The sequence below is a fragment of the Haliotis rubra genome, unplaced genomic scaffold (assembly GCF_003918875.1).
Source record: "Haliotis rubra isolate DU_JTF1 unplaced genomic scaffold, ASM391887v1 Scf12, whole genome shotgun sequence".
Taxonomy (NCBI): Eukaryota; Metazoa; Mollusca; class Gastropoda; order Lepetellida; family Haliotidae; genus Haliotis; species Haliotis rubra.
This window is the reverse complement of record NW_025765114.1, coordinates 2,371,908-2,395,070: the sequence shown is the minus strand read 5'-3', so window position 1 is coordinate 2,395,070 and position 23,163 is coordinate 2,371,908. Positions and strand designations below refer to the sequence as shown.

General features: G+C 38.6%; 1 protein-coding gene across 1 annotated transcript in view; it reads left to right on the top strand.

Annotated features, from left to right (window-relative positions):
* LOC124261997 overlaps positions 1-14,014 on the top strand; it is a 119,649-nt gene extending 105,635 nt beyond the window's left edge. Inside the window, 11 exon segments of the mRNA XM_046696397.1 lie at positions 3,066-3,247; positions 3,819-4,127; positions 4,378-4,501; positions 4,503-4,651; positions 5,072-5,311; positions 5,882-6,085; positions 6,626-6,872; positions 7,176-7,354; positions 7,610-7,762; positions 8,184-10,805; positions 11,194-14,014. Coding sequence (XP_046552353.1) covers positions 3,066-3,247; positions 3,819-4,127; positions 4,378-4,501; positions 4,503-4,651; positions 5,072-5,311; positions 5,882-6,085; positions 6,626-6,872; positions 7,176-7,354; positions 7,610-7,762; positions 8,184-9,265 — 2,869 coding nt within the window. The 3' untranslated portion in view covers positions 9,266-10,805; positions 11,194-14,014.
* Positions 14,015-23,163: the final 9,149 nt, after the last annotated feature.

Genomic DNA, 23,163 nt, shown 5'->3' with positions numbered 1-23,163 from the left:
ACAGACAATAAAACTTGGATAATATCCACAGTAAAACTTGGATTATACAGACAGTAAAACTGGGATAATATGGACAGTAAAACTTGGATAATATGGACAGTTATACTAGGATAATATGGACAGTAAAACTAGGATTATACAGACAATAAAACTGGGATAATATGGACAGTAAAACTAGGATTATATGGACAGTAAAACTAGGACTATACAGACAGTAAAACTAGGATTATATGGACAGTAAAACTAGGATAAAATGGACAGTAAAACTAGGATTATACAGACAATAAAACTGGGATAATATAGACAGTAAAACTGGGATAATATGGACAGTTAGACTAGGATAATATGGACAGTAAAACTAGGATTATACAGACAATAAAACTGGGATAATATGGACAGTAAAACTAGGATTATATGGACAGTAAAACTAGGACTATATGGACTAGTATTATACTAGACAGTATAAACTGGGATTATATATGGACAGTAAAACTAGGACTATTGATGTCCAAGAAACTTGGATAATATGGACAGTAAAACTGGGATAATATGGACAGTTGGACTAGGATTATATGGACAGTAAAACACAGGACTATACAATGTCTTTCAGTAAGTCATTTATGTAAGTTGTACAGTGATGTTAAAGATATTTTTAAGGATTAAACTTAGTTTTAATTTCTCTCACAACCTTTCGAGACCATTCCAGGGTCCTTCATCAAAGCACTAAGGTGATCGTAAGTCTACTAATGTAACCTTAGTGCAGTGTTAAAGAATGGGAGTTAAGGTTAACCTTAGTAAAGGTTGCTTGCGGAAGGTACACTCCCAGGTCCCTTCATCAGGTGAGTTTGAAGCAGTTAGGACATGATGATGAAATTCATAGCTAATATTAACACCTAATAATTACACTTAGCAGGCAGGTATACACCTTGATCAGTTCATCAAAGTTCAATCAAGAGGTAATTGCTGGTTTTGATGTCTCCTTATCTCTTACAGCTTCCTGTAGTTTTCTGTGGTTGCTGAACACAAGTCATCAGTATGCAAACAAAATGATAAGTCAGCTATATCGGAGCACAAGGCAAATATCCCAAGTCATGTAATCATGTGGAACGATATTAGGGTGATTTCGAGAAATAACAATGACTGGCGTCGGGTGAAAACTACAGGAAGCTGTCGAGATAAGGAAACATAAACCAGCAATTAATCGTGATCAAGGTGTATACCTGCCAAGTGCATGGGACCTCTTGATTAACTTTTGATGAACTTTTGATGAACTTTAGATACAAGAAAAACGAGTCTACTATTCTTTTTTTGGAAAGCCTGCTATCAAGGAACCTTTGTGTTATTAGCAGTTGTTGTGTATTAGCATGAATTTCATCATTATGTAATTAACTCTTCAAACTCACTTATACAGTACTCTCCCTAGTGTACTGTGATGTCACTTGCATTGTGATCGCCATAACTCAGTTATGACGCCATAGTGACACGCCATAGTCCTAACTGCAAGTTAACCTGATGAAGGGACCTGGAATGGTCTCGAAACGTTGTGAGAGAAATTAAAAAGAAGTTTAATCCATAAAAATATCTAGGACTATACAGACCATAAAACCTGGAATATATAAACAGTAAAACTTGGATTATACAGACAGTAAACCTGGGATTATATGGACAGTAAAACTTGGACTATACAGACAATAAAACTTGGATAATATCCACAGTAAAACTTGGATTATACAGACAGTAAACCTGGGATAATATGGACAGTAAAACTAGGACTATACAGACAATAAAACTAGGATTATATGGACAGTAAAACTAGGATTATATGGACAGTAAAACTAGGATTATACAGACAATAAAACTTGGATAATATGGACAGTAAAACTTGGATAATATGGACAGTTAGACTAGGATAATATGGACAGTAAAACTAGGATTATACAGACAGTAAACCTGGGATAATATGGACAGTAAAACTAGGACTATACAGACAGTAAAACTAGGATTATATGGACAGTAAAACTAGGATAATATGGACAGTAAAACTAGGATTATACAGACAGTAAACCTGGGATAATATGGACAGTAAAACTAGGACTATACAGACAGTAAAACTAGGATTATATGGACAGTAAAACTAGGATTATATGGACAGTAAAACTAGGATTATACAGACAATAAAACTTGGATAATATGGACAGTAAAACTGGGATAATATGGACAGTTAGACTAGGATAATATGGACAGTAAAACTAGGATTATACAGACAATAAAACTGGGATTATATGGACAGTAAAACTAGGACTATACAGACAATAAAACTAGGATTATATGGACCTTAAACTGGAATGATATGGACAGTAAAACTAGGACTATACAGACAATAAAACTGGGATTATATGTACAGTAAAACTTGGATTATATGGACAGTAAAACTAGGACTATACAGACAATAAAACTGGGATAATATGGACAGTAAAACTGGGATAATATGGACAGTTAGACTAGGATTATATAGACAGTAAAACTAGGACTATACAGACCATAAAACCTGGAATATATGGACAGTAAAACTTGGATTATACAGACAGTAAACCTGGGATTATATGGACAGTAAAACTAGGACTATACAGACAATAAAACTGGGATAATATGGACAGTAAAACTTGGATTATATGGACAGTAAACCTGGGATTATACAGACATTAACCTGGGGATTATATGGACCTTAAACTGGAATGATATGGACAGTAAAACTAGGACTATACAGACAATAAAACTGGGATAATATGGACAGTAAAACTTGGATTATATGGACAGTAAACCTGGGATTATACAGACAGTAAACCTGGGATTATATGGACAGTAAACTGGATGATATGGACAGTAAAACTGGAATTATACAGACAATAAAACTTGGATAATATGGACAGTACACTGGTAAAATGATTGTAAAGCTTTAAACCTCAATTGAATGTACCGTAACTTGGGATGCATCTATTTTTTAAAGAGTGGTAAGTGGTTTAACTGGATATTGTACAATCAAGAATTATTCATTTTTCTTTCAGCACTGGTCTGAATGGGCATGCCATAACCAAGGACTTGGTCAATATTAAGCATAAATTGGAGGATCTGGCTTTGACCCTGAAGGTCAGCTTGGATGAGCAGCAGTACTCCACCATCCCTGGGAATGTGAGGGTGTCCACACCACACCATGCCTGTCTGGCAGACAAGTATCAGGGGAGCTGTGGTGAGTAGAACCTTTGCTCCTAATCAATGTATAAACCAGGTAATAGTAACATACTTGGGTGTCCTGGCCCTGATTTCCGAAACGAACTCAAGTTTTTCCTCAAATTTCACACTGAGTTTGACAATTTAAAACAGCTGAGTCGCAATTCTAAAACCCAAAATACAAAACAACTCATGTAACCTATCTACCTAATTCAAATTGTGTTTGAGTTTTATATCCATTTCAGTTTATTCTGGGAAATGCATTTTCCTGCTTTTTCTCAAATTTGAGTTAAAACTGTAACTAATTAAAAACTCAGACTTCAGTTTGTTTCGAGAAATCGGGGCCTGGTCCTCGGTGTCTGGCTGCATTATATGATCATTCAAGCTCATTCTCAGGGCTTGTCAAAATCATTCTACCAAATAAATCAATTCCACACAAAATTCTAAGACTTTCAGTTTGCCCTTGCCTCAGCACATTCCTTGCCTAGTGGTTTTAATAGCAGTGTAGACAGGCCATATGTTGATGCCCTACCACATTCAGTGTTATGTGCGGCTTTGTTGGTTAAGTAATTCAGTTGTAAATGTTCCAGGAAAGTCTCCACCTCCTGTCATGACAACAGAAGCTGCCATGACATCAGAAGAGATGACGTCTGCTGAGATCATTGTCTCATCATCTGCAGAAACCAAGGCAGCAACTGATGCAACGACTGAAAGGTCTAGACACATGACCTCTGAAGAGGTCACTGAAGATGATCTCGACTTGGTGACAATGGACGAGGTGACGGCTGAAATGACGGACAGCTTGGTGACCACTGCTCCAAGTATTGTTCGTTCAGAGGTGACAACTGCATCAGTTATGATCATTACTGAGAAAAACCAGGAGGTGCAAGTTGCTCGAGGTGAGTTCTCTTTCTGGTAACAGTTAGGTCACTCCAGATTAGTGATATTTACCTGAAAATTTTCCAAACTGAAGTCTTCAACTATTATTAAAGAAATACAAAGGGGATCTGGTTTTGGAGACAACTGAAAACAAATATAGTATAAGATAATAAGAGAAACAGGACAGGATTGTTATTAAGATTTAGTCTGTTTGTGTAGATTTGAAATTTTGACATCTCTAGACTATTGTTGGCCTTGTTTCTTCTGCAGGAAGGCCTTACTTTGAGGGGATGCCCCCAGGGGGAGTTGAAGTTCATGGAACTAGACTCCAACAGCAAGACAGTAAAGCTGTCCACAGACTCACTCATAGCTATGGATTCCTATGGCAGCCTACTCCCAATCAACTCCAACTATCCAATCACAGATGGCCACATCACACTGCCGTGGCAAGCCAATGGGAAATCAGGACAGCACACAGTGTTGTTCCAAGCTGAGGACAACTGGAAGCAGAAGACTACCTGTCAGTTCCAGGTGATCATCAATGGTGAGGACATGTCAGGAGTCAGCACTGGCGACACACACATGATGCTTCTCTCTTTAAAGGATATTCTTCAAGATGAGTATCATTCAGTTAGATATCTTTATGACCTGTCTGGTAATCCCAAGGCTTGTCACTTACATAGTGGACATATAGCTACAGACAACTTGTAGTTTGTTTATTTTCCTCATAGCTGAAAGATTAACCTGTTCTTGGTCAGCATGAATTCCTCTATGACATTTCATCTTTTGAAATGTAGAAAGGATAAGTTCATGAAATTACTTTGTTCTTATATTTTCGGACACTGCATTATTCCTTCTTGTGATCCCTGAGTGGAAACTCTTCTTATTAATCCCAGTGAAAACATATTCAATCATTATGCGAACTCCATTTCAATGATAAAACATGTTTTGTCTGTTTTTGAAGACTCCATCCCACCAAAGTTCACCTATTGCCCGAACATCAAGCCCATCAATACCAACCACCACCGCCAGAAAGTCACATGGAATATCCCAGTGGCCACTGACAATGTGGAAGTGCCAACAGTGACAGGGTCACACAAACCTGATACTGAGTTCAAACAAGGGTCCACCATCGTCAACTACACCGCTGTAGACAAGGCAGGCAACACAGCTGTATGCAACTTCACCATAATGGTCATTCAAAGTAAGCAGACCAATAACATCTGCAGCAAACTCAACATATAATTCTTTATGGTCTTCTGTCTCTATCATGGTCATAAATCCTATATTTTGCAGAATTTTGAAAAAAATGCATTGTAAAACTACAACATTTTTTGATACTTTCCTGTGAACCACTTGTGTTATTGTACCTACATCTAACCATTGACTTATAGCAGAGTATATGGTCTCTGCTTATAGTATTGAAAAACATTGAGAGCAGATATCATCCAGCTGAATCCTAGTTACCTGGTGTGACTACATGACCTAAGGGCTGGAGAAATAACCAAATCACAAGTTTATGCTTGCACTAGCAAGATTTTTCCCACCTTGGATCCTGATTGGTGGTAATATTATCTCGAGAACTAGTTCTGTAAGGGTGACCGTGACTTCTGTTGAAAATTCTGAATATTAGTTTTTGTGTGATTGCAGCCAAAATGCTCATTAACAATTACTTTTCAACAATAAGTATTGTAAGATAGAAAATGCCAGGAACTGATGTTACAATGAATTTTTTCTCTGAAATGACTTGATCTTAAACATATGCTTGTTTCAGAACAAAGCTGTACCCTTCCTTCCATCGATAATGGTGCCTTTGTGTGTGGCCATGACCACACAAAGGTCGACAACTGCTACATTGCATGTGACAAGGATTTTGTCCTTCACCCTGTCATCACCTTCTCACGACCTTTCAACTGTATGGTGGTCAAGGACATAGTTCAGCTAACCAGCTTGCTGCAATATCACGAGCCATGTCTACGTAAGTCTGCTGTCATCTACTAACAATTATGTTTGTATAGTGAACACAAAGACATCTGAGACAACTTTTTCCTGCGACAGCTTTCAGATATGGGAGCAAATGTCCCAGTTGTCTGAGGTGCTGTGACTTGTTGGGTAGAGTTGCTAACCTTAGCTGCCAAGATCAATTTGGATTTGATTCCAAGATTGTTACTGATTATCATTCTTGGCAACATATACAGTTTGCCTGGAGAATGTTTGTCCCAGATTCGGGTTACACTGAGGGAAGATTGGACTGCTACAGCTAGAACTAGCAATAACATCACTTTCTTAACACAAAAACGTGAAATTCATTTAAATGTGGAATAGCAGAACTAACATCTTCTCTGATCTTTACAGTCCAGGGTCCCAGTTTAGCTTCATCAGAGTAATTACAGTGCTCAGCAACAATGAATGTGACATCAACAACATAAAGGACAGGAAATAAGTAAATAACATCCATGGTAAAGGAATGTTGTGATGTGTCTAACCATGCTCACTGAATGTTGTCCCCTGGCTGCAGGTAAGAGACGACCTCCAGTAGTGAGGCAGGAGTTCAGCCTCAGTTTCAATGGCCCCTGTGACCCTGATGACAACAGCCTGAAAGCTCAGCTGTCCGTATCAGTCTTGGAGTACCTGGATAACCTCAACCTCTGTCAGAGGTGCACCTTTGGGAACGTCACCATCCACTGCGGCCCCACCACCACAAAACAACGCCGCTACGTGGAGGATCAGTTTTATGTCAAGTGGAACATCACAATCGACAACAGGTACAGACACTGAAACTGTTTTAGAACATGACAGGATGTGGATTTTGTTTAGCACTTTTTTACTTGGCGTCATATTCATTATTTATTACTGTAGAGTAGGTATTATCAGTTTTTGTACTGCCATTGCAGAGCTTAATATCTGAGAAATATAGGTTGCTTTCGCTTGTTTGATACCAAATCATTAACTCGTATTACACGGAAGGTCGTTTAGTATCCAGCAGAATTGTTACATGTGACTTAACCTTCAGGTACTGTATGTGTTATGTTGAGACTGCGTATGCCACCATTGTCTGTGTGTTCCAGCAACCGGGCCCATGTGGAGTCTGTCCTGATGAACATCAACCTGATGCTGGTCAAGCTGGCTAACACCCTGTCCTTCAATGTGGGTGAACAGCAGTACACCTCTGTCCCAGGAGCTGTGCGCACCACTCCCCTGCAGTTGGTGTGTCTCACTGGTGCCATGCGCTATGATGAGGGTTGTGGTGAGTTATAAATATCTACATGTCTAGCTGATATTTGTATGTGAAGGAATTTACTGTTCTGTAAGTACAGGCCCCACCAACCACATCATCAGTTAAAGGTTTCACCACAATTTGAACAATTTCTGAGTATAAAATCACTTGAAATCATACTATGCAGAAACTCAAAGGACAATGATGGTAGGGTTGGTGTTTATCTGTTATTGCTTGATTACCCAACATATAACAGTAACTGGTATCTTCGCCTGCTCCTCACAGTGTCGTGCCCAGTGGGAACCCTACACAACACCAGCACAGGCCGTTGTGCTCTGTGTCCCCGGGGGTACTACCAGGACAAGGAGAGGCAGACTCAGTGCCAGCGCTGCCTGGAAGGATTCACCAAGGAGGAGGGTGCAGTGGGCCATCCTCAATGTAAGCAGCTCTTTCATGAGATCAGCTGGGAGGCACAGAATTAGGGCTAAATAGTGTCAGGTACATTAACAAGCTGATGCAGTGACATAGCAGGGCTAAATAGCTAGTGGTGGTATTGGTTTATTTGTATTCGCAGTATTTCTATCCTTTTTACTGGTGACTACAGAAAGTGAGTAGTCTTTCCAAGATATTCAGACAGTGCAGTAGAGTAATGTCCTCATGTCTCCTTTTTCTTCATGTTTAAAGAGGTTTGACAGATCATGGTGATCCTCTCATGCATGAGCTGATTCAGTTCTCATTGAAGGTGGAGCCATTGCTAATGCAATGATTGTTTCATAATAATAACAAGTAATTTAATCATAAATAACACTTCATTTCATTTTGTAGCTCCTATTTGTGAATCTTCACTATCATGTTCCAGGTGTATCGTTACCCTCCATTGATGAGATGAGTAAGTTCCTGATCATCACGGCCTGCACATTTGGCTTTGTGTTCCTGTGTATGGTCATCTTCATGTACACACAGTATCAGCGCCAACAGAAACAAGCCCGGAAGAGTCTTGCCCTCGCCAATGCATCACGATACATGATGCCCAACATCTATGTCGCTCCGCCACCGCTTCCAAAGTCTGAGTTCATTGAAAAGCCTTCTGACACCCGAGATTACCTTGGTTACCATGACTATGAAGATATTGATGGGGCTGCGAACACTAAAGCAACTTTTGAAGCCTTTTACCGCACCCCTCAGTCCCAGAGAGACTCCATGAACTCCTTCAAGACTGCAAGTGACATAGTGTATCGGATACCACCGTCGCCCTCCCCAAGGGAGTCATCAGGGACTAACTCTTTCAAGGCCTCTGATGACACATTGGTGCCCAATTCTCCACGAGAGTCTACAAAATCCTTCCGGTCAAATGAAGGGTTTTATAACTATAAGCCCCCTATGTCACCTCGGGCATCAACCAACTCATTCAAGTCGTCACCTGAGTCGCCCTATCGAAGCCCCCAGTCTGTGAGAGAGATGATTGGAATCCACCGCTCTCCACCAGAGTCTCCTTATCGGAGTCCACACATGCAGCGCACGTTCCGAGGATCACCAGAAACTCCACACAAGTCCTTCCGAGGATCACCAGAGATGCCCCACAGGTCCTTCCGTGCCTCCCCGGAAATGCCTCATCGGAGCTTATCAAACAATCGTGATGTAGTCATCATGCCCGGCACCTTCAAATCAAACATGGAGTCGCCCTATCGCAGTCCCAACCTGCCAAAAGATGGTCAAAGTTCATTCAAGCCTCTGAGTGATTCTCTGTACAAGCGCCCACCATCTCCTATCTCCCCCTCCACATCCAGCCGTGTGTCCAGTGATTCCCTCTACAGACCCCCATCTACCCCCAGGGCATCCCCCAATGCTTCCCGTGCTCGCCTTGAAGCCATGTTCAGGACCCCTCCATCTCAACGGTCAAAGAAATCCATCACCGAAAACAGTTGCTATGAATATGAGTAGCTCTTTCTTTGAACTTTGAAAAGTGTAGATGAAAATATTCTTCCATTTTGTCTTGGAATAATGACAACTCTTTAAAGTGCAATTTGGTCAGATACATTGAACACCACAGTGGTCTGTTATACTCAAAGTTCCTCTTAATGTGTTTGAAGTAAAAGTCTCTTGGGGAAAAGAGGCTAAAGTTCTTAACTCTTAAGGTGAAGGTCTCTATGTAATGGGAGATTATGAAGTCTGTGTCTGTGACTTCATCTGTTAGAAGTGGGGACAGTTGTCACAAAGGATATGGAATCTCTGTGTTACACTGTCATTTAGCTGTCATTTATCACAGGAATACTTCAATGCAAGTATTGTCTTGCCCAGATTTGATGTATATGATGATGATGATAATTATACTTATTTATGTACATATCTTTTGTTGCCAAGTGGCACTAACAAGAAGTTTGTTATTCAGGATTTTTCATACCTGGATGTATTGCCAATAAAAATCATTCATTTTTCACTAAACCACATCAGGATTTCAAAAAGACTTTTTCATTATTGGGCAAGGTTATTAGATATAAACCAGTTAGTAACCTCAAAGTGATGTTTAACATGATACATGTATATTGTGTTGTTGTGTTGAAACTTTATGAAATGAGTAAATAATTTGTTTTCTGTCAGTAATCCTGAAAAATCGTTGAGGGGGACCCCTTGTTTTGGTGAAAATATGAGCCCCTATGGTTTGTAAACTATTAGTTTGTCTATAAAGCAGGACAAAATGCCTTGGTTTAAATTATTCATTGTTGCTGCAGAACCATTTTCTTTTAGCCTTTACAACCCCAGTATATGTATATTTCTGTCTTTCTGTCTTTATCTTGTATTTGATTTACTGATCGATATTATCTGCATTGAATCATCACTGCACATTTTGAGAGAGTTTACAATGTTTTGATATTAATGTTTAGTCCATTTGGCACAATGTTGGCCAATCATTATTGTATCCATTGCAATGGTGAGCAACTTATTTCATCCTATTATATTACATAAGAATCATGTGATCATACATACAAGACCATTGCTGACAACAAAACTTGATGACAATACTTGTTAAGGGCACATATGCAATAATAAAGTGCCCTCAATGAGTATATCCATCAGTGGTATGACACCACACACAGCATTTAATTCAGTGTTTTTCAGTGTAATGACAAATTGACAAGAACAATACTTGGCTTCCATGGGGATCATCTCAAAAATGAATGTTTCATTTCTGGTGTTGTATGCTGTATTTGCTTGACTTGAATTTATAATTTAAATTCAGCTACAATTTAGTGTTTGGAATTTCTCTTGAAACTATTTTTAAAAAATTAAGGATCAATTAAATGCATCTGAAAAATGAGCTATAAAGTTTTGATTTGATTCATGATATCTACTGCGTCATTACGCGCCTTTGTATTTGGTACAGAAAGATTTTTACAGTGTAAGATAAGTGAACTTGCTGCTAAGAAATGGATTCATTTGGTGTGTGCTATTTCTTACTAGAAACTGAAATATGTGTTTAAAAGTGTTATGCTTGTGAGGTGAGGTGAGGTGAAATTGGGTTTAACGTCGTGCTTGAGAATATTTCTCTCATATGACGACGTGCATGCGTGTGTATGTGTATGTGCGGCTGCTTGTACTAGCCCAGACGTAAGCTGGTTTTATAGTGCTAGCCCACTGAGATACGACGCCGCAGTGAAGCATGAATACCCCACTCAGACACATTATACTGACTCCGAGCCGACCAGTCCTTGTTGTACCCATTAATGCCGAGCGCCAGGCAGAGACCAACAAGTACCATATTTTAACGTCTTTTGGTATGACGCGGTCGGGGATCGAACCCGCGACCTTCCGCTCTCCGGGCGGACGCTCTTACCACTACACCACGGAGGCGGTCGTTATGCTTGTGAAAGGCATGTTGGTGAGAAGCACAGAATCATAAACAAAGGCTCAAAAGTTTCATTATTTACAAACTGTGTATGTAATGAAATGCTTGTGACAAGTGGTTTGTATGTGCACAATGTAAGTATGTGTAGCACTGTGGTTGTGCGACGCTGTTGTGACGAGGTACTGGACCGAAGCAATGTCTGTATGTAGGACGTCAGTGTCTTCATCTGCTGGGGCAAAACATGTTTCGTGCCTTTGGTTCAAATCATCACTTTTGTAACATTTTATCATTTAAAGATGCTCAACTAGCATATTTGAGGACAAGTTACGTACAGATTTAATCTTTCCTGGAGCTCTGATGGTCACATGTTTCTACATATTACTGATAGTGACATGGTATTGTATGTACATTATAAAATATTGGTGATATTCACACTGATTAATACTATGATACTTGTATAGAGAGGTGTTCTGTTCATCAAATGAAACATACTGATATCAATCATCATATCAACTTGATACTAAGATGCGTATTAGACATCAATCAAGAACTGATAGCTAGACTAGCATCGGAAATTAGCAGAGGATGTCTACTTGTACACAGTGACACCTACCATGTTGGGTTACATTTACATTTAGTTAATGCATGTCAGGTTCTTACAGGGATGGTTTAACTGGGGAAAGGAAGGAAAGAAATCAAGACAGCACAGCATACATCTTGAATTGTTTGATTGTACTACATGTTTTATTGTAGTCCACATTTCCAGATTCTCAAGTCCTAGGCATCAGGCCTATTTATAACGTCATCTCTAAGATATCTAGAGACACACCACTTCCTATAGTGGGTTCCCCTAGCCCTACAGTGGTTGGTGTTGACATCAGTAGCACTGAGACATCATCTACATCCTATGCAAGCAAACTGCTGGTAGCTCTAGGTGTTTGCATCATCTCTGAAAGTCAACATTCAGACTGACAGTAACTGCAAGCCAGTTTTCAATGCAAACAGTTTTGATATATAGCTGTTTAAGTTGCCAATGACATGCATTTTATCATATTGATAATGCAATTTCATTATGAAAATTTTAGCAAACCCAGTTGGAGGTGCCCCTATTATTCTTGGGTTGTGTTTACAAAATACCAAGATGTCTAGAACTTTGTCTTGGAGAGGATTAGCTTGGACTACTTATGAAAAGTCCACACACGGTGCTGAGTGTTATGTTACCAAAGAGAGGGTGAATGCTTTTGATACAAATTTTGAGTAGAAATCAGGACATTATTTTGTGGTACTTCTGTAAGATATTCAGAATGAGTTTGTTCAAATGGAACAAAAAGACAGGATTACTTGAATGATGATTATTCTGCTTTAGGTGAGAAGTGTTGCTTTTATTTAAAAAGTCATGTCAGTTTCATAAATATTTCATGCTTTGGAAAATAAGAAGATATTGGTTGTGTTGTTACAGCCGTCATGTAGTGAAGGTTGTCATCATTGCAATATGTAATTAACCATGAAGATAACTTATTCATTTGTTACTTTCTATTTACAATGTGCATTCATCACATAATCAAGGATATTTATAACTATACAGCATTTCTTGTCCGAGTCTCCTTGTTGGTATATAGTTCTGAAATCTGATACAGTATAGTAATATGTATAAGTGGCTTTGTGTTATGTTTACTTAGTAAACCAAAACAATTGATGTTTATGGCAGTATTTAAATGGCTATTGTACAAGAATCTGCAATAAGCTAGAATGGTTTTCATTTTGCGGTGTGCAGCAATGTAACCTTGTGGAGACTGAATGTGTGTATATTGTTCTAGTTGTTGGCTGTACTCAATTCATGTGTTGTGCTGGAACCTGCCTGCCTGCAGCTAGACCAGGCATGTATGTAAATAAGTGACGTAGAATCAACTTGTCTGCCTCCTGGTGACCTCCTGGCAGTATCCAGGTCTTATGTAGTCTGGTGTAGCACTGGACATATTGGGATAACTTAACAATGATGTAAAGCTTCAGGATGCTGATCTACCAAAAAACAAGAGTTGTGTCAATCTAAGGGCATTCAATACAACTCTAGTCAGGGTCATGGTGATCAGCCATTTGAATGAGGGTCTTATATAATATTCAATACAGGAATAAAAATGTTGTAATTTTGAGAACTGTCTTTGTTCAGAGCGTACACTTAGGCAGGTGTACAGTTAAAGAAAACCCTGAAATAGAAGGCTAGCTTCAAAAGGTTTCTCTGTAAATGAACGTGATATGTGACTCAAGACTTAATCAACATTGCCATTTTGATGATAAGCTATGGAATCTTGTGCAAACTATTGTTGTAGCTGTTGTGACTTTCTCCAAGTTGATGGTGTAGTGTTGTACATTGTATGTCTGGAAGAGCAGCTGGGCTTGCTCGGTTGTACCACCACCTGTGTTCAGACTCAATACTCTAGTGTTCTGTAGACGTTACAGTATATATGTATTCCACTGGCCATAGAAGATTGGAACTGAATGGAAGTACACTGGTGATGTCTCTCATTTAACCTCTGTTTGATGCCAAGATTATGGAATATCATTTCTCACTGTAAATCAAAGAATATTATTTGATCATTATTACAAAATGTTGTTTATCATCAATTTTAGATTTGATTAATAAGATTTTAATATTGTTTTCAAATGTTAAGTCCTCAGTTTTTATGTTTTGTAATGTTATAGTTTGTGTACATGGAGTTTCATGTAGGTTGTTTATTAAGTGGGTTATTGGACGTTAGTAGGTTCATCATTAGTTGAGAGACCATCACTAATGTTTCCTGGAAATGATGCTTCTGAAATATCAATAAATTTTGAGACTTTCCATCCAACTCCGGGTTTGTTGTTGTAGCTGCTGAACCACAGAACACCAGATTCCTCAACACACATGCTGACACACATCAGCACCAAGCAGTTGGTGAAAGAAAATCTAGCACCAAAAGTGATATGTTAGTACCTTTAGAAGACACTCACTCATGGGCCTTAGTTTGTGGACATAACTATAACAGACAAATCCGTTTCTATAATCATGAGAAATATCTTCACTTTAAGGCTGGGTTCATTATACAATTCTCACTACAGACTAGCAGTTCTGGTATGTCCATGGAAAATATGATTTTATTTGGCCTTTATTGTGTGTTATATAATAGTTACTATAACGCGGGTGTCTAACTATGCAGGGGGTCATCCATGGACCCCAAGACCCGCATTATGGCGAGGGATGACTGTATATCATTAAAAGGGGAGCGTAACCTGCCCTGGTATGCAAAGGCATGTCAAGTGGTCACCTGAAAACGTATGATAACATTACATGTCAGCAGAATAGCATGGGACATTATTCTGATAATGATAGTCAAATTTGGAAATATGCTCCACACAGTTACTATAAAACTTTTAGAAAAGCTTTACTGTTAAACACTTTGAAAACTTGTACAGTTGAACAAGCTCCATCTAGGAAGAGCACTTGAGGTACAGCTGAACAAGCTCCATCTAGGAAGAGCACTTGAGGTACAGTTGAACAAGCTCCATCTAGGAAGAGCACTTGAGGTACAGTTGAACAAGCTCCATCTAGGATGAGCACTTGAGGGAGGTACAGTTGAACAAGCTCCATCTAGGAAGAGCACTTGAGGTACAGTTGAACAAGCTCCATCTAGGAAGAGCACTCGAGGTACAGTTGAACAACCTCCATCTAGGAAGAGCATCATGCGACTTGCTCAGGCTACAAATTTCAAATCCTCGGTCAAGTTTTCAAAACATTTCATTTGGGACCAAGATTATGCTCAGCTTTCTTTTATGAACACATCCCATCATCACTGTTTAAATGGCGATTACTGAGCAATCACTTCCTGAGGCTCTTTGAAATCTCTATAGAAAGAGCATGTATGATTGCACCGAAACAGTTGCATTGACGCCTAAGGTTGAAGCTGGTTGATTATATTAAACACTTAGTTTACTTTAATAGAACAGGTTTGAAAACTGCAACATATAAATGTGATAATATACAATATAAATATATGGAGACATATTGGACTGACCTGATGTGTAAGGTTCACTGTAAAGTTGACTGTATTAAATGTGTTATTTATAAGCACATCATAGATTGTTGTACTTTGCAATATTATTTAACAAACTCAACTAATTTATGGAAATACTTATCAAAATTTCGCTTGTCTGCCCATAAGTTATCAACTGAATGTGGAAGATACAAAAATATAAATGTAAATGAAAGAAAGTATATCAATTGTCATTTTAATACTGAAGATGAGTTTCCCTTTGTTTTGATTTGTCCTTTATATGTAAGCCATATTACTGAGAAAAATACATCTGTTTTTAAAGGAGAATACGAGTGAATTGCAATAATTTGCTGGGTGAAAGATAAAGTCATCAGAAATATATTCCCAAATTTTCAATTAAAAATTATGTATAATTATGTTTTAATCGCGAAAACAGTTTATGTAAATCTCAGCTTCGGCCATTATGCATTTTCGCTGGAACCCACGTGACCTTTCAGCTCGTGACGTCAAATGTGCCTGGAGTCCGCCATATTGCCAAAGACCAATCGCTACAGTAGTACAAATCGTGTTGTTTCTGTCGTTTTTTTAAATAGTACGATGGTGTATTGCGTTGCCTGGGGAAGCACGGCATCATCGAACATGGGAAAGAACCATCATTTCTTCCGTTTTCCAGGTGAAATGACAGATTTCGGCAAGAGAAATGCGCCGATCATTCCGAGTCGGACGCATATGGAAGAGACATACACGCACGGGGGTATGGAAATCCCCAAGCTAGGCTGCAGAAGGAAAAAATACCCACGAGATTCATTTATACTCCATCATTCCCTGTAACAACTTACTGTCAGTGGTATTTTTAACATAAATTCAATCAAGTCCGTTTGCCAGTCGAATTGCCCCAGCTACAAAATGACCCAGCAAATTTGGTCAAATTGCGCAAATTTGTAGTCAAAATGTCAATTTATTATGATGAATAAATATAGGCCATAAATGCATAGTCAACTTTGATATTATGTTCTTCATATATATATATACATGTTGATTACTTCCTAATAACTTTTATATGAAGAACACAATATCATAATAAGTTGACAAAAACTATACATTTTGCATATATTCAATCATTATAAATAAATTTGAACAAATAGGATGAATGACCAAATTTGTTAGGGCATTTTGTAGCTAAGTCCGATATATATATATTATCAAAATCAGTAAGAATTTCACATGAGCTTGAAAATGTTTTGCTATAATTTCGGTCTGGAGCCCTAAATGATGCAGTCTACTAGAAACATTGCCGAATACAACGGCAAATCATGAAGTACTTGTTGCTTTCATTGTTTTCCATTTTGTCCAATTACGCACGTCGGCATCAGACTCGCTATTTATCAGTAGTGTGTGCCGTGCAAGTTGTTCTGTATTCTCATTGGATGACAAGATGTCATTCTAAGGCTATAACCGAGTACAATAACTATTTTCATAACGAAACAATGGGGAAACATACGTTGTCCTGACTTGTAGGGCTTCAACGAGTCCATTTTCTTGGGCTCGAGTACTCGAGGGGCGAGACTCGACTCGGACCCGAGTACTCGAAATTCATACCTTTCAAGCAAACGATAACGTAACCGGCATCACGTGTTCCGGTCACAAAGTGAACACTTACATCATTCCGACTATATCGTCGTGTGACTAAAATTTCCTGTTGGTCAGAATCAGTACTTGGATGTTTACTTGCCAAATGTTGTTGTTTTTTCATCGTACTGGTTGTACTGCCTGCATAACGCAGTGATATACCGCACAGGCGGCATTTGGTTATTTTTCTCTTTTCACTGTCCAGATCAAGATACGCCCATACATTTGATTTTTTATCGTACGTTCTCCATGTCTATTAAGATAGTTACCTAATCATTTTAAGAAGTGAAATCTCACACGATGCATAATATTTACTCTCATCTGCAGACTTGTAACAACTAATACCACACAACCACACCTTATGAGGGGTAAACTATTTAATCTAGGTGTTAATAAAAACATTATCATATGGGTTAAAGAATTCAGGGTACATAGAACTCAGTATGTCAGTGTCAATGGCTATCAATCTACTTTTCTCTCAACGTCTACTGGAGCTCCACAGGGCTGTGTTCCTTCATCCGTACTTTTCGTTTTGTATACCAATGATTGTTACTTGTCAATAAATGACTTGTTTACTGTGAAATTCGCAGATGACGCCACTGTTACTGGCCTAATTTCCCATTCTGAACATTATTATCACCAAGGCATTGGCAAAACCGTAATGACAGTTTTTTTATCAAATCTTTATTGTGTTGAGCTACAATTTTCTATGTTGGTATGGGGGTCTGTCTGATCGCAACAAAAACAATTTTTCAAAATTGTTAATACTGCCAGCAAAATTGCTTGAGTGTCTTTCGAGTATATTCCCTTTATCTATGAGCGCCAGATTGTCAAAAACGCAACTAAAATTAGATTTGATAGTTAACACATTTTATCTCACCATTTTGAACTACTTCTTTCTGGACGCTGCTGTCGATTACCTTCCCTCAGAACAGAGCTCGACAGTCTTTCATACTATCAGGTATTCGTGAATGCAACAAATATTTTGAATTGTCATTATGTGATTACAACTAGAATTATTCAGCCTCTTTACCTTCATGGTTAATTGAATTATATCATGTCACTTTAATTGTGTAAATAGCTTTCGTTTTGTGCATGTAATTATTGTGTACATTTTTGTGAACTGTGTACATATTCATTTTGAGACAGTTTGGATGTATAAGATTTCCTTCGGGATAATAAAGTTATATCTTATCTAATATCAGACGTTAACGGCCGCTCATGCTTTGCACATGGCAGACAGACTATCTCTCAACGTAACCCAATAATTCGAGTTATCTCCCCTTTTCGAGTCCTCGAGTCCTAGAAAATGGACTCGAGTCCAGCTAAACCCGACTCGTCCTCGAGTACTCGAGTACCCGTGGAAGCCCTACTGACTTGTATTTTATAATTAACCAGTTTTCGGGGAATAAGTTATCTGCGTCGCGAATATTATCTCTGACTTGATGCTTTATTAATGAGAACTAGGATCCTAATTTTTTTTCAACAAAATAATTCCAGTGTAATTTTTGAAGGAGGTATTTTTTATTTTCCCTCGTCTGAAGCATAATTATTTTGGTTTTAAATCCCAGACAACCTACAGTCACCCATTTGACACAAAGTGAACTGTAATCACATTCTTAAAAAAAATAAATCTTTGTGACTGGTCATATATACTAGCCACATGCATTGTCAAAATATTATCCCAGTTGATAAGTACGATAACAATGTCAAAGGTACATATAAACTTTAATGGAGGGATCATGAGGCCATAACAAGTCGGGAGAATTTCAATTGAAAAGTCAAGCACAATGACGTCACGAGTCCACAAGCGGGACAGGGGTCAAACGACCATGTCACAAGCTCAATAACGGGTATGTCCACCATCGGCATTGAGAACAGCAGTGCATCGACGACGCATAGATCCTATCAAACGTGCAAGGAAGGCTTGTGGGATGTCACGCCAGATTCTCTCAAGTTCTGTTGCAAGGTCAAGGACGTTATCTGGTGGATGAGGAAGACGGCGTAGACGTCGAACAATCTCGTCCCAAACAAGCTCTATCGGGGAGAGATCCGGTGAATTTGCAGGTCAAGGCAGTAAGTCAACGTTGTGGCGTTGGAAGAAATCCATAGCAACCCTTGCCGTATGAGGGCGGGCATTGTCCTGTTGGAATGTTAACCCAGGGCCATGACGTTGCAGAAAAGGAATTGCCACAGGTCGAAGAATCTGATCCCTGTAGCCCACACCAGGTAAGTTGCCCTGAACAATCACCAAAGGAGTTCTTTGGCGTGCTGTTATTGCACCCCAAATCATCACGGAACCACCACCAAAGCCAATCCCCTCCAAGACACAGGCCTGTGCATAACTTTCTCCCACGCGTCTATAGGCACGTTGACGTCCATCACTATGGGAAATGTTAAACCTGGACTCGTCTGTAAAAACAACATTTCTCCACCAAATGATTTCGGCACCACATTCGGCGAGCTTGTCGATGACGTTGTGTCAGGATAGGCCGTATGGCGGGACGTCGTGGTCTGATCCCGTGATGACGTAAACGCTGTCGAACTGTGTTGGGGTGGATACGGCGAAGTCCTGTGATGGTTCGGGCAGTCATCACTGCAGTCTGAAACCTGTGGCGAAGATGGGTCACCCTTATCCATCTGTCCTGTCTTGGCGTTGTTACAGGTGGACGTCCAGAACGTGGCCGATCGATGACGTCATTTGTGTTCTGGTAGCGTCTCACCAGTGCAGAAATGGTGTTCCGGTGGCAGTGGAAATGTGTAGCCACTTGTCGTTGAGACATTCCCCCACGGACCATCCCAATGGCCTAATGACGTTGTACAGACGTGAGCCTTGGCATGGTATGCGTTTCAATAGCCGTTTAAGTTTTTGAACGATCGCAAGGGCAGGGTTTGAGATTTCCAAAGTGACAGTATTGTGTGGCATTCATTTGCTCTGTTTCTCTTTCCCGGAATGCACGTGACAACAACGTATTGCACGTCTCATGGACGAACCCACTGACGTCACGGAACGTGGCACGTGCATGCATGTTGGATACATGTCACTAATCTCTGAGTTTAAATCCTTATGTGTCTACACAGGTTTGATAAATTTAGATTTTAAATTTTTGTATGCACAGTTTCTTTATGTGCCTAGTATATTTATAGGGGTGAGTTTGCTGGCTAGAACTGTATGACATTTTGCTGACAAATAGTAATCTTGTTAATGATATGGTCTATTTTAAAATTTATTTTGACCTCAAGCGATGCCTCCGTTTCGCTTGATTCTTCTTCTTCATCTTCAGTAGAAGATTGTCTTGCAAGATGTAAAATCGGATTGTATCCATTTCAGAAATGACATCAGGAACATCATTTACTGCTTCAGAATCCATGGACACTGTTAAGTTGTGAGGTAAAATCAAAGAGGAAGCCACCAGCAACAGGCACATGTGACGTCATGTCACGTGATATCCCCACTGCTCATTAACTGTCGGGTGTTTCCGTAATAGGCGGAAATACGAGTACGTTTTGTGTTTTTATTGCTATTTTACAAACTTTTTGTTCAATTTTAATCACGAAATGTGACGTTTTAGAATATCCTTTACAATATATCAAAAGTTTTGTTTTCGTTCGTATTCTCCTTTAAATAAATTCAGTTAAAAGCTTAAGGTTAATAAAGATGGAAATTGGATTGACTGTGCAGTGACTGTGCAGACTGAGTGCAACCTGTTTGACAAAGGGTTAACTGAGATGGTTAACTTGTCCAATCAGTTGAGCAGGTCATGGCATGGGCTCGAAGGACACATGAGCTACAGCTTAACTAACTTACTCCTAAATATATGTATATACAGAATAGAAGAAAAATAAGTAAAAATAAAACAATCCATATATTGAAGGTTGTCTAAAGTTAGATTGACATTTGATACTGTTGAAATGTGTGTAAGCAGACAGTATAGTATTATGGAAGTGTATCAACCTGGCACTCACTGGCAGTAACCTTGGGAGTTGTCTTTATGAGGTTTGCCACACGTTAAAAATCAATAAGCGGCATTGATACAATCTAGCCTGCAAGATGTAACAAGAGCCATACAAAATGGAATTCTGTTCTCCAAATGTGCAGACAAAATTAGCCCTCTAATCTAAGTGACACGTTTGGTGAAGAAACATTGAAAGGTTTCAGAGTTCTGCTCCAGCAAAGAGCAATACCACCAATTTCAGTCGAAGTAAAACTTGTTGCCATGGAAAGGCCAGAAAATTATATTCAGAAATCCAAAACTACCAACAGGCACCAGTTCACTACCAGACCTATCTATGTACAAAGTTTAGTGAAGAAATATTTAAAGATCACATATACTCTATGGGGGTACAAATACATAAATCATTTATTGGCATAAGTGCAATTTCGACATTTCATTAACTTAAAGGTCACATGCAACCAAAAAATCAAACATAATTAAAACACAATTATCACTTATTCATGACATATAATATACATTGCTGATTATGAAAAAACAAATAAACAAAATTATAAGCGTACAATCGCAAATCAAAAGTGCAATATTTTGTACTTGGGTTTACCTCCCTCGAAACGAAGCAGCCGGGATACCGAACCCAGTCAGTGCACTCAAGTGTAACGAAGACTTTTCATTGGCTGGTTCATTTGCCGATACGCTCATCTGTGTGTATATAGAGATGTTGGGTTTTGTAAATACATGCTCATTTTTTCTGCATTTGCGTTCGATTCAATCACCAAATACTGAGATGGTGAACTACTGCGTGGCTGGAAACTGTCATTCGTCCAAGTACAATGCAAGACTTGAAACTGACATTCGGAGTTTGCACCAGTTTCCGTCCGATCCAGTGCTCCGAGAAAAATGGATGCGGTTTGTTCAAGAGAAGCGCTCGTGGTGTCAATTTAACAAGTATTCGCGATTATGCTCAGATCATTTTAGTGATAACTGTTGGAAGACGACGCTGAATAGGAGACTACTGTTGCCGAAAGCTATACCTTCGACCTTTCTGACAACAGTGCACAATTTTCTCCAGCGAACGAAATTTCAACCAATCAGAGGGGCGCGTCTCCCTGACGTATATGTGAATATGTTTCAACCAAAACAGTACAAGTAAACAACTTGCTCAAACACGACATCAATTTGACGCGTCTATAATTATCCGGTAGTGCCGGTATGAACGATAACCCCTTTAATTTAGGCCATCCTGGTAGGAAATGCCCTGTTCTAAAAATAGCATTGAACAATTTCGTCAGTACGGGAATCAATAGTGATGCGCCATGAACCAGAAACTCATTGATAATGCCATCATAACCAGCTGACTTACCCAACTTCAACCTTTTAACAGCAGTGGAGACCTCGGTTTCATTAATATCTACATCTAATTCCTCTACCCACATTTGTACATCATTAAGACCTGTTTCAAAATTTGTATCAAAAGTATTCACCCTCCCTTTGGTAATATATTATGGAAATGTCGTTTCACAGGTAAAAAATATTGCATATTTAACCGATTTTAAGAAACAGATTACAACTGACACAATCAGAGATAATGTTGAGTTGAATTTTACGTCGCATCGGCATTTTTCCAGCCATATGAGTCGTTTTAAAAAAATGTCAAGATTTGGTTCTCATGAAATGACAAAATGAAATGATTGAAAAGTTATTTTTTTTAATTCTCTAAATGGCATCATATGCTATTGCTCTTTCTAAATATAACAGAACTCAGCCTTAATTGCAATTATTTTTTTTTTTTGCTTTCACGAATTACCAATTTACATGTCTTTCCCGTAACAACACATAGATGATGTAACATGTTATAAAATATGATATTTCTAGCAATATTGTATGACAGACATGAAGATCAGCTTAGATTGTATGTATATCCACATAAATGTTTGAATTTGCATTGATTTCTTTGCTCAAATAGATTTGTATGCATACTTTTCATAAAATAACACATAGAAGAAAGTTTCCATTTTGGATTTTTCAGCAAAACTTCACCCAAGAAAATGTTTTATTACATCAATGGTAATGAAAACATTCATACTTTATATGCAATGTTTTTAAATCAATATGATTCGTTAAAACCTTAAAATAATATAAAAAATATTGTTGTTACGGGAAAGATATGTTTGTTACAGGAAAGACAAAAATGTCGATTAATAATGTTTTTCACATAATATGAACATCAATATATTGAACCAAAAGTGTAGTTTACACAGGTTTACACCTAAGAATATATACTAAGCAGCAAAAGAAACGTCAGTTTGGAATTTTCCTTCGCAGAAACGGATAACTGTAAACTCATTTAATATTTTGATTGTATATTTTTACAACATCTCCAAC